General features: G+C 57.4%; 1 protein-coding gene across 1 annotated transcript; it reads left to right on the top strand.

The window, feature by feature from the left end:
• The first annotated feature begins 215 nt into the window (after window positions 1-215).
• Window positions 216-1,838, top strand: EGR4 (early growth response 4). The gene is made up of 2 exons (XM_074992086.1): window positions 216-342; window positions 577-1,838. Exons 1-2 carry the CDS (start codon window positions 216-218, stop codon window positions 1,836-1,838), a joined length of 1,389 nt encoding a protein of 462 aa, XP_074848187.1.
• Window positions 1,839-10,799: the final 8,961 nt, after the last annotated feature.

The raw sequence follows: 10,799 nt of genomic DNA, 5'->3' as shown, positions 1-10,799 counted from the left end.
ACGTCACCGCTCGCCTCCCGGGGGGCTCCAGAAAAGGAAGCGGCGCGCGGCGGAAGACCCGCGGCAGCCCTCCTGCGGGTATAAGAGCCGCCGCCGCGCTGGGAGCCCGGCTATAGCACAGGCCGGCGCGGCAGCCGCGCACCGGCCCGGGGAGCAGCGGGGCGCAGGGGCTGGGGAGTTCGGGCCGGGCCCTCCCCGTGCCCGGGCCGCGGGGGATGTTGAACGTGATGGATTTCTCCTGCCAGGACGGGTTCTACCCCAAGTACCCCGAGGGCGGCGAGCTCAAAGCCGAGGAGCCGCCGCCGCTGGGGGGGCCGCAGAGCGAGGCCGATTTCCTGGGAGGTAAGAGGCCCCCCGCCAAGCCGAGCAGCGCTGCCAAGGGGGGTGCGGGGGTGCAGGGCCCCGCCAGGGCTCGGGACGGACCGTACTCGGGGGCCGGGGCTCCGGGGCGTGGATGTTCCTTGGACCGACCTTAGCTCGCGCCGCCCGTCCACACTGGCTGGCTACAGCGGCGGCTCCCGCGCGGCTCTCTCTGCGGCCCGCGTAACGACCTCTCCTTTCCCTTTCCCTCCCCAGGGGAGCTCCTGCGGGCCCTGGCCGGCGACACGGCGGATTACTTCCTCCTGGGCAGCCCGCCCGGCCCGGCTCTCAGCTACACCGGCAGCTTCTTCTTCCAGGCCGGCCCGGAGCAGCCGCACGAGCAGGACTCGCTCTTCAGCCTCATGTCCGGCATCCTGGGCCTCTCCCCCTTCCCGGCCCCCGAGGCGACCCCGAGGCAACCGGACTCTCTGTACTCGGGCCCCGAGGCTGTCCAGAGCCACCTGGAGCTGTACGCCCCGTGCCCGCCGGAGCTGAGCCCCTGCGTGCAAGGCCCCTTAGCCGAGGAGTACCCCGCTTTCCCCTCGCTGGAGCCCGGGCAGCAGGTCCCGGCATCCCCGGCGGCGGGGAGCCCCTCGCAGTGCCTTTTCGAGGCCCGGCTCCTGGAGGCCAAGCCGGACGGCCCAGCGCCCCCCATCTCGCCCTCCTTGGACAAGTACAAGGGCTTCTGCTCCCCGTGGGAGCTCCCCGCTGGCCCGCAGAGCTACCTCCCCGCGGGCTACCCGGAGCCCTTCCCGCCCCCGGCCGGCAGCCAGCCCCTCTTCCAGGCCGCCGCGGCCAAGCTGGAGAACGTGCTGGCGGTCAGCTGCCAGGCGGAGCTGCACGGCCTGGCCGCGGGCCCCGCGCCCTTCGCCTCCAGCGGGGCCTTCAGCCGCCCGCCGGAGGGTTTCCCGGCTCTGGGCAGCCCCCAGGGGCAGCTCCCCGGCGGCTTCGGGGCGGCCAAGCTGCAGCACCCGCCGGCCGCGCCGCTCCGCGAGTTCGAGCCCGCCCTGGCTGCGGCCGAGCTCCTGCCCGGCTTGGGGGAGCCCAGCGACCTCCTGCTCCCGCCGCCCGCCACGGACTTCCGCGCCCTGGCCGAGCCCAAGCGGCGAGCGCGCCGGGGCAAGTGCTTCTGCCCCAAGGCCCACGAGAAGGCCTTCGCCTGCCCGGCGGAGGGCTGCGCCCGCAGCTTCGCCCGTTCCGACGAGCTCAACCGCCACCTGCGCATCCACACGGGCCACAAGCCCTTCCAGTGCCGCATCTGCCTGCGCAACTTCAGCCGCAGCGACCACCTCACCACCCACGTGCGCACGCACACGGGCGAGAAGCCCTTCGCCTGCGACGTGTGCGGCCGCCGCTTCGCCCGCAGCGACGAGAAGAAGCGCCACGGCAAGGTGCACCTCAAGCAGAAAGCCCGGGCCGAGGAGAAGCTCAAGGGCCTGGGCTTCTACGCCCTGGGGCTCTCCTTCGGGGCGCTCTAGAGCCCGAGCCTGGGGCGGGCTCCGCCTGCCGGGCGCAGAGGCGCAGCGCCGGCCCGCTGGCTGGGTGGCCTCCGGCCGCGAGCCCCGCTCGGGCAGCGGCTGCCCCCTTGCGGAGGGCGCAGGAGCCGGGGCCGCGTGCCGGTGGCCGGCGGCGTTGCTGCCGGGAGGGAGGGAGGGAGCCCCGGAGTTGCACGGGGCGGCGGAGCTGTCCGCGCCCCATGGTGCTGAACCAGGCCGCCGCGTGGCCCTGCGCGCCCGGCCTGGCTTCCGCATTCCTCTCGGAACGTCAGGCTCCCGGGGGAAGAAGCCACGCCCCCTTTTCCCACGGAGCCCAGGCGGCGTTGGGTCCACCTGCCGCCCCGCAGTCGGGCTCCCGTTCCCCTTGCCCAGCCCTTTCCATGGACTCCGGCCAGAAGCCCCTGTGATCCACCCGCGGACGGGCGAACCGGCTGGGATGGGCTCAACAAACCCAAAGGGAGGCGCTCAACGCCAGGAGCCTGTTCACAAGGGGTCTGCTCTGAGCAGCTTTGGGTCCCCAGTGTTTTGTACATAGCTATGGCTGGGGGGAGGGGTGTCCTTCACCCCCATGTAAATATTTTTCTCTTTGTAGGAAACAAAAATCCAACAGCAAAAGCTGTCAGGAGTATGACAAAGCTGTGTTTATTTTTTCAATTAAAGTTTGTTCTACTCTAGGGCTCCTTCCTGCAGTTTTCTTCTTTGGAACCCCTGCACACTTGGGTTGACACTTGGGAGCGCTAGAGCTCCCATCGGGCGCAAAGTGGGCTAGGCATTGTGCAGGGGTGGGAAGTGAATCCCAGAGGGACCAGTTTAGGGGTGGATAGGCTGTGTCACACCTTACTCCTCCAGCTGGCCCGTTGAAATCAGTGACAAGTAAATTATTAATTGGCAGTGCTGAAGGCTCTAGCAGAATCGGCTCCAGGACAGTTAAGAACCTGCCCGCAGTCCATGAGGGTGCAGTCAGGAATAGACCCTTGTTTCCTTAGCCCTGAGATCACCATGCTACATCTCCTGTACCTGAAGCAATCTCCATAGCAGATGGTTGTTTTACAAGAAGATTCATGTTACTCCCCTTGGGATCCCTCCAAGGGACTGTGAAATGAGCAAGCCACCAGCTGAGTCAGTCAGTACTGAATGCAAGGGGCGTATGCCCACCAGAACCACTCAGCCATATTAAGCTGTGGGCAACACAGCATCATTGGAAGTCTGCTCTTAGTGGCCACACCTGGTGTGCCTCAGCTCCCTGCTGGAGTTGAAGCCAAAAAGCTGTGATGTCCTGGAGTTCAGTAGACTTTGGCTTGTATCTCCAGAGAAGCCCAAATCCTTGCCAAGTCCCCAAACAACAGATGTTACAAGTAGTGAGGGGGTGTGGCCTCTGCTGAGACTGATGGGGAAGAAACCCGGTGGGTAGAACTGGGCCACCCAACCAGAAGCAACAGGGCAGAACAGGAAGCTTAAAAGGTGGACCTAGCAGCTCAGTGGGAGAGGAGGTGGAAGCAAGGGTCGTAGGACATAGCCCAGGGACAGGGGATCATACTCCAGTAGTGTGGCCAAAATATCGGTCAGTGTGTTGGAGTGTGACCGGCTTGGGAGTCCTCCACTGCTGTCAGAGTCCTAGTCATGTTGTGTCACCTAGCCCCAGCCACAGCCCCATAGACTGCTCCTTGCTCTGCCCCATCAGAGGGAAGAGAGACAGAGCCCACAGAGCACTAATTTCTTGGACATCAATGCAGTAACAAAGGGCTATCCCTCCCCACCAGACTGAGGTGGTTGGATGACCATTGACCTGCTGCAAGGCCATGGTGAGGGTTTCCCTTCAGAAGGTGATGCAGAGTAGCAGCTTGTTCTGCCTGCAGGCTCTCCAGTTGCTTATCAAGAGAGGCCACAACATTAGCTAGGACTTGCCCCAGATTATCAGCTGTTGATTTAAATCATCCTGAGGGAAGCAAGATACATGAGAGCTCAGCCTGCCCGGGCCTGCCACGCAGTCCTCTGTGAGCTCCTATCCCGTGGTGCAAAGGGGCCTTCTTTAGCACTAGTCCCCTACTTGGGGGAAAACTGACAGTCTATGCTGGCACCACAGGCATTCATTTCTTCCAAAGCAGGGGGGCAGTCCCACCGAGGCACTGGCCTGGTAACAGGGGGCCTTGCCTCTCTGGCTTGGCCACTCCAGTTCAGCCTGTGTGAGGAGCAGCTGGTGGCATGTTCAGTATTTTATACAACATCTGTTACCTCCAGTAGCTGAGCATCCTACCCATAAGGCTCAGCTGGTAGCCTCATTGTACAGCTGGCGAACTAAGGCACAGACTTCCGAAGGTCGCACAAAGGATCAGACTCAAGTGGCCCAAACCCTGGGTAATGGCCTAACTCCCTGGCTGGCTCCCCTCCATAAACTGTGTCTCAGCATGGTGCCAGGACTACAGGGGGGTTCTCCTAGGACCATACAGGCCAAATGTGGACACGACCTGTAAGTCCCAGATAAGGGGATGCAAAGCAACAGTAGAAAATGCAAACTATTATTTAAAGGCAGACAGTTCTGTCTAGTGGATAGCACAGAGAAGTCTGGGAGTCAGGACTCAATCTACTGTCCCTTGCTGTGGGTGCATGTGTGATTCATGGGTTAAAGCAGAATACTGGGATATTGTCTCAGGTCCGCTGTGGACTCTGCACAGGCTAAAGTAAATCTCTTCCCTGTGCTTCAATCTCCCAGTGTGAAAACTGGAGGGAGTGGGATTGGCTCAGTTCATTGATTGCAGCCTTCTTTGGGTAAGATGGGTAAGGGCAGCAGGCCCACCCCAGGTCCTGTTCCAGAAATCAAATGGGAGGTGGGTGTCTAATTCCCTTAGGCACATTTCTGAACTTCACTTTTCAACACCACTGGATGACAAGCACACTAAAGGGGTAACAGGTTCTATGGAACCTTATTGCACAGAGAGAACGATGCCACAGGAGGAGCCTCTTACTGCTTAGTGCTCCGGTGTTTGATACCTTTTGCTATTTGTTTAACTCACATCCCTCTTGGACCAACATGTGACACATTCTCTCAGCAGAGAGCTGCACGTTTTTGGTGCCTTCTTTTGTTTCCACGTCTTCACATTTTATTTCCATTATGGCAAAGGCCTCAAAAACTGGAAGTGGCCTTGGCCTCTCCAGATCTCTAAACCCTCCTCAGGGCAGCTCCCTTTATTAGAGAGAGAGAGAAAAAAAGAAGCACAGTGGTTGCTCACTCCAGGTACCAATCGTTTGCACTGATCATAACAAAAGTGTTTTTATTACATGCAAACAGTAGGATTTAAGTGGTTGCATGCACCAAATTAGGCTATACAGGTTGTAACATTAGAATTCATAGGGTGCATGAGTTGTTTTGTCTAATGTATCTCAGAGACATACATATTTATATTCATGGCACTATTTTCATAAAGCATGGGGTGGGGGAGGGGGCTGTCACAGGATTGCTCAGTGTGGGGGCAGTGGAGGAGATTCTGCTTTGCGACCAGAACCAAGGGTTTAAGTCCTGCTACTTTTTGATCCCCAAAGCTAAATAGGGGCTTGGGCCCATTCTGGACTCGCGTGGCCACACTTTAAAAAACTTTTGAAAAGTTGGAGATGGGGCAGCAAAGAGCCCAATATTCTGAGGGCTGAAGAAAAATGCCTTCCTGTGAGCTACGGAAAGGCTCCCAATTGGTTTTTGCTTCTGCAGAAGAAGGCTGAGAGCAGGGGTGTTACAGATCTTTAGGTATGTTTCACAAGAGCAGGGGGTGTAACAGATCACTTGGCACCTTTCACCAGAGCAGGGGTGTAACAGATCACTGGGCATGTTTCACAAGAGCAGGGGTGTTATATTCAGCATTGTAGCCCAATGCCATTGGGTGAGTCTGCGGAGATGATGTGTCTATAAACCAGCTGCCAGAGGCTCCGGGCATCCTCCATTTCCCCTTTGTGCTTCTACTCTTGGCATCCCAGTCAATGCAGTTCTGGCCTCTGACACCCAGAACATTCCCTGGATGCTGCCCGTGGGTGCTGGTGCCTTCCTGGCGCCCAGGGTGGGGTTGGCTCCAATGCAAATTCCCCACACCCTTTGCCTACAGGCTCTGCAAGGTCCTCCCCCCATCTGAAAACGTCGGCAGAGAGAAAAAGCGTGAGCTCCTTTGCGGTCCTTAACTTGGGCGAGAGTAACCTTCAGTAGACATCATAAAACTCCCATTCCCACCATGGCTCCGGTTCCTCTTCAGTATGTTCCTCCCAACACCCCTCTCCACAGCAAGAGAGCCTTTATGTAGACCCAGACAGGCATTAATTGTCATTGGACGTACCAGCTGCAGAGCCTAAGCTCTGGTCTGCACTACAGGGTTAGCAGCCTGAGCTGCCTTAGGCTGAGCTCACTAACCTGTCTCTCCTGGAATTCAAGCTGCCTACTACCCCACCGCAAGCACTGCGTCTGTGCGAGAGGCATGGAGCCCAGGATGCCGCAGTTAGGGCAAAGCAATGCGCGGGTAGACAATGCGTTGTTGATGTTGACTCTTGCTGCCTTTCAGAAGCCGTGCCCCAGGGCCTCACGGCAGCAGTGAATTGGTGCGAGCGCTCCTGGTGAGCTCGTGGACCACCAACACAAACAGCTTCTGAACCTCGGCTGTCCCCTCCCAGGAAATCTGCCTGGGATTTCTGTGTCACCTGCCTATGTATGCAGAGGCCAGGGGTGTAGCTAACACCGAATCGCATCTGTATGGGCCTAGCAGACCATCAGAGAGACTCTGGGCCCCATTCAACCACGCAGGAGCTCTCTGGACACCAGACCCCTACACAGCCTGTTTTCATTGGAGGAGAAGTGAAGGGAAATGTCTGTGATTGGCCGTCGGCAGGGTATTGAGTCCAGCAGAATGTCACTGGCCAGCTGGCCAGGACCCCCAAGCAGACACTGTTACACCCAAAGCATGTCATTGATTCTCACTGGCCTCGGCAAGGTGGAACTGCAGTGGGCTATGTCTCTGCCGACTTGGGCTCAGGTCCCTGCTCTGCCACAGACTGTGTCCTGGGGCAAATCCCTCAGGCTACAGCTACACTAGAAACATCTGTCAACAGAATTTGCTGTCTGAAAAGATCTTCTGCCCAAACTTCTGTCGACAGATCACATCCACACACAAAAGTGGATCGCTCTGTCAACAGAGAGCAGCCACACTGCCCGGCCGCTTTCTTGAGAGAACGCCCAACCAGAAGCACAGCAGACAGGGCTGCCCGGTGACCCAGAAGCCCTGCCTGTCGACAGAGGGCCCCCCCGGACTGTCTACATGGCTTTTTTGTTGACAGCATCTGTTGACACAGGCACTCTGACTCATCACAGAGTGGCAGACGGCTGCCAACAGACGTGCAGAGTTTTGTCAACAGACTGTCGACAAAACGCACTTTGCGTGCGGACGTGCAGTGAGTTTTGTCAACAAAACTCACTAGTGTAGCTGTAGCCTTAGTGTCTCTGCCTTGGCAAAACCAGGCTGGTAACTGGTCGTCTTTCTCCTCCTCTCCCTCTCTGTGGTCTTGCCTTTATGGCTTAGCCGGGCGTGTCTTTACTGTGGGGTAACGAATGGGTTTTGCATGATGGTGGGCCATAAAGTCAGCCAGGCTTATCTTATGCGCCCCAACACGCAACCTGCCCCACGTCTTATGGCTACAGGGTTGCCCAAGTTGTGGAGACAGATGTTATGGCTCTGGTTTAAAGTCTGAGGCAGTTGCTCCTTCAAAGAGGTAGAACAGGGCAAAAAAGAAAAAAATAAGTGTCTCATATTCTATTATTTCCTTCACTCTAATTTCCCTTCCAATTTTCTTCCCAGCAGATGCAGGGTGAATAGAAATGAGTTCTCTCTTCTCTCATTTCGAATATCAGTCATCAACCCCGCTAAATTCTGTCGTGTTCGGGGAGAACAGGAAAGGATGTGGCAGACTTTCTGAGCACGCTCAGCCTTTTCTCTGAAAGCATCACAGCGATGGGCAACCACCAATCCACAGTGGGCCACATGAGTGGCCCTCCTTCACCACAGTGGGCCACAGCAGCCTGCAGCCCTCTGGGGTTCCACCTGCAGCCCTGTGGGTTCCATCTGCAGCCCTGTGCCCCCCCCCCGAGCCACACACTTACCTCCTCCCTCGGAGGCACACGTGGGTGCGGGGGGCAGCCATAGGATCCATAGGATGTCCATCACGGATGCAAGAGGTCACAGCAGTAGCCAGGCAATGGGCCTTGTTTAGAAGCCTGGGAGATGCTTCACAACAGAGGCCGAGGAGGTTTCAGACACCAGCCCCGCTAGGGAAGGGCTCTATGATGTGAGTGAGGTTTTCACTGTTTGCACGTCTCCAGCTTACTCCCGGCTTCGGAGAACCCCATGTAGCACTTTTGCCAGTCTGCCGTACAACCCCAGCGCAAACGACGTGAGCTGAGGAACGGATGTATGTGTATTGCTCCAAGTCACGACACCCCAACGGCCCATGTCTAACAAACACATGGGGGGCACAGGCTGGTCTCACAGCCTTGTGTGGAGCATTTGAGACCTGGGAACAAAATGTTCCTCTGCCAGAGAAATGAATTCACAGGAGAGGTCGGGGTCTGATTAGCTTGAGAGAACACTGCCCGATCTTCCTCTTCCACAGCTGTTCTGCCCCCGCAGAACCCTCCTCCCCCTCCCCCAAGCTCCCTGCCCCCAGAAGAGCTCTCAATGACCCCAAGGGGAAGAAGATCCAGGGACTCCATAAAGAGCTCTGCTATTGCCACCCTAATGGGGACAGATGCTGCGGGGATGGGCGGTAGTACTGACCTGGAGATCGGGAAGGTGGTTTACCAGGCCAGAGCCCCTGTCAGTCTTTGCCAGGAACGCTATTGTGGATCTGAGGCCCCTTATCGACAGGCAAATACAGAAGCAGATGGGTCATGAGGACATATGGAACAGCTAAGAGTAGGGGAGGGGTTTGAAAGGGTTAAATGAAACTGCTCTGGCCAAGCGCCCCCTGCTGGACATTTGCCAGAGTGCAGCCAGGGCTCCACACCCAGAATCCCATGGGCCCTTGCTTGCTGGGGCTGGGGCTGGGTCCGGGGAGGTGCTGTTGCTGGTTGTAGGTCCATAGGGGGGACTGACAACACCCTGCACAATGGATAGTGGGGACACCCAGGCCCTGAAACTGGTGCAGTCTCCACCAAGCCACTCAGCTGCTCTTGCACCTTGTTCAGCACCCCACCAAGCCGCAGGGTCGCCAACTGGCTAATTGCCCAGTGCTGAACGCTTTTGTCCTGCCCGTGCACCAAGGCCCAGCTCTTCTATGAGGCTCCACCCCTCCACTTGCTCCAGCCCCTCTGCCTCCATCACTCCCTCTTCCCCACCCTCACTCACTTTCCCTGGGCTAGGGCAAGGGGTTGGGGTGCGGGGCGGGAGGGTTCCAGTTGGGAATCCAGGTTGTGGGGCGGGGCTGAAGAAGAGGGGTGTGTGAGGTGGAAGGGGCTTGGAGGGCAGCAGCAAGCGCAGGCATGTGGGGGAGGATGAGGTGTGGGGTCCAGGCCTGGGGAGGTGGTTCAGACATGAGGTATGGGTTGGGGTGTGGGGTGCAAGCTGGGGGACGTGGTTCAGGCTGGGGTGGGGGTTGGGATGTGGGTGGGATGCAGGCTCATGGAGGTGGTTCAGACCTGGGACAAGTGCTGGAATGTGGGGGGCAGGACCCGGAAGGCAGATCAGACCTGGAATAGGGGTTGGGGTGCAGGGTGCAGGTTCAGGGAGGTGGAGTGTGGGGTGTGAGGTCTGGGAGGGGGTTAGGGTTGCAGGAGGAGGTACGGACCTGGCGAAAGAGCTCTGGGTGTAGGCTCCAGCAGGGTGGCACTCACAGGGAAGAGGGTGTAGGCAACCTAGGGAAAGGAAAAAAATTGCCCATAGTGATCCTAGGAGACCCATCTTATCACCTACTCCCATGGATCACGAAACCTTATACAGGAGTGTGATGGGACAGACTGGGCCTTAATGCCCTATGCTGGAGGCTCGTGGCCCTGTCACACCCTGTCCCACCAAGCACAGAGTACTCTTCCAAGGGAGGCTAGTGAGGCAGCAGCAGGAAGCAGTTAATCAGGAAACAGGAAGGCCCTATAGAACTGGGTGGCAGCACCAGAGCCAGCTAAGGCTGCATCTACACTAGCCTGGATAATCGACCAACTCAGGGTCAATCTTCCAGGATTCAATTTCACGTGTGTAGTGGGGATGTGCGAAATCGACTTGTCAACCCCTCAGTACGGGCAGCCAATTAAGCCAAGCATAGATAGATAAGTCTAGCTATGTAATTGCCATAGCCAGAATTGCGTGTCTGCAGTTGAATTACTTTGCCTCGTGTAGACAAAACCTCAGCGTCATGCAAGTTCTCCAGGGATGAGGACATATGGGACTGGCTGCTGGAGCTGAAGCAACACTCTGGAGAGTTCATTATGGAGAGGTGGTCAGAGACTTTTATGCTATAGATAAGTTTGATGGTCTGGTGATGGTGGAGCTTTAATCTGAGGGTGAGCATTTTGCCTCTAGGAGGGGAAGCCCTGGAGGCACCACACCATCCTTCAGAGGGGAACAGATTGTGGTGAGATGCTGTAAAACGGAAACCCTGGAAGGGGATTATTGTGCTACATATTACTTGACTTGGCTGGAGGGCTGAGTTGTCTGAGCGACCACTGAAATCACAACAGCACTGATACATACATGTGTCCAGATGGAGGCACTCGAGAAAGGTGAGAGCTGCCCCATTACAAGGAGCTATGAAGGGCAACAAAGTGCACTTTAGCAATACACTGAGAAGGTGCAGAATGATCATAGACTGTGTTGTTGGCAGATTGAAAGCACACTGGTGCCACCTTTATGGCAGATTAGACCTAATGAGAAAAATATTCTCACGGTCATATCAGCCAGCTGTGTGCTCCATAATACTTCTGAGGCTAAG

This window comes from Carettochelys insculpta, chromosome 4 (assembly GCF_033958435.1).
Source record: "Carettochelys insculpta isolate YL-2023 chromosome 4, ASM3395843v1, whole genome shotgun sequence".
Classification (NCBI taxonomy): Eukaryota; Metazoa; Chordata; order Testudines; family Carettochelyidae; genus Carettochelys; species Carettochelys insculpta.
Note: the sequence above shows the minus strand (reverse complement) of the source record. Positions and strands in the feature narration are given on the sequence as shown.

Bases quoted from the DNA above. Each gene is read 5' to 3' on its own strand.
- EGR4 (XM_074992086.1), top strand. From the start codon at position 216: ATGTTGAACGTGATGGATTTCTCCTGCCAGGACGGGTTCTACCCCAAG. The intron at 343-576 runs GTAAGAGGCCCC...TTCCCTCCCCAG, and splicing joins CGAGGCCGATTTCCTGGGAG to GGGAGCTCCTGCGGGCCCTG.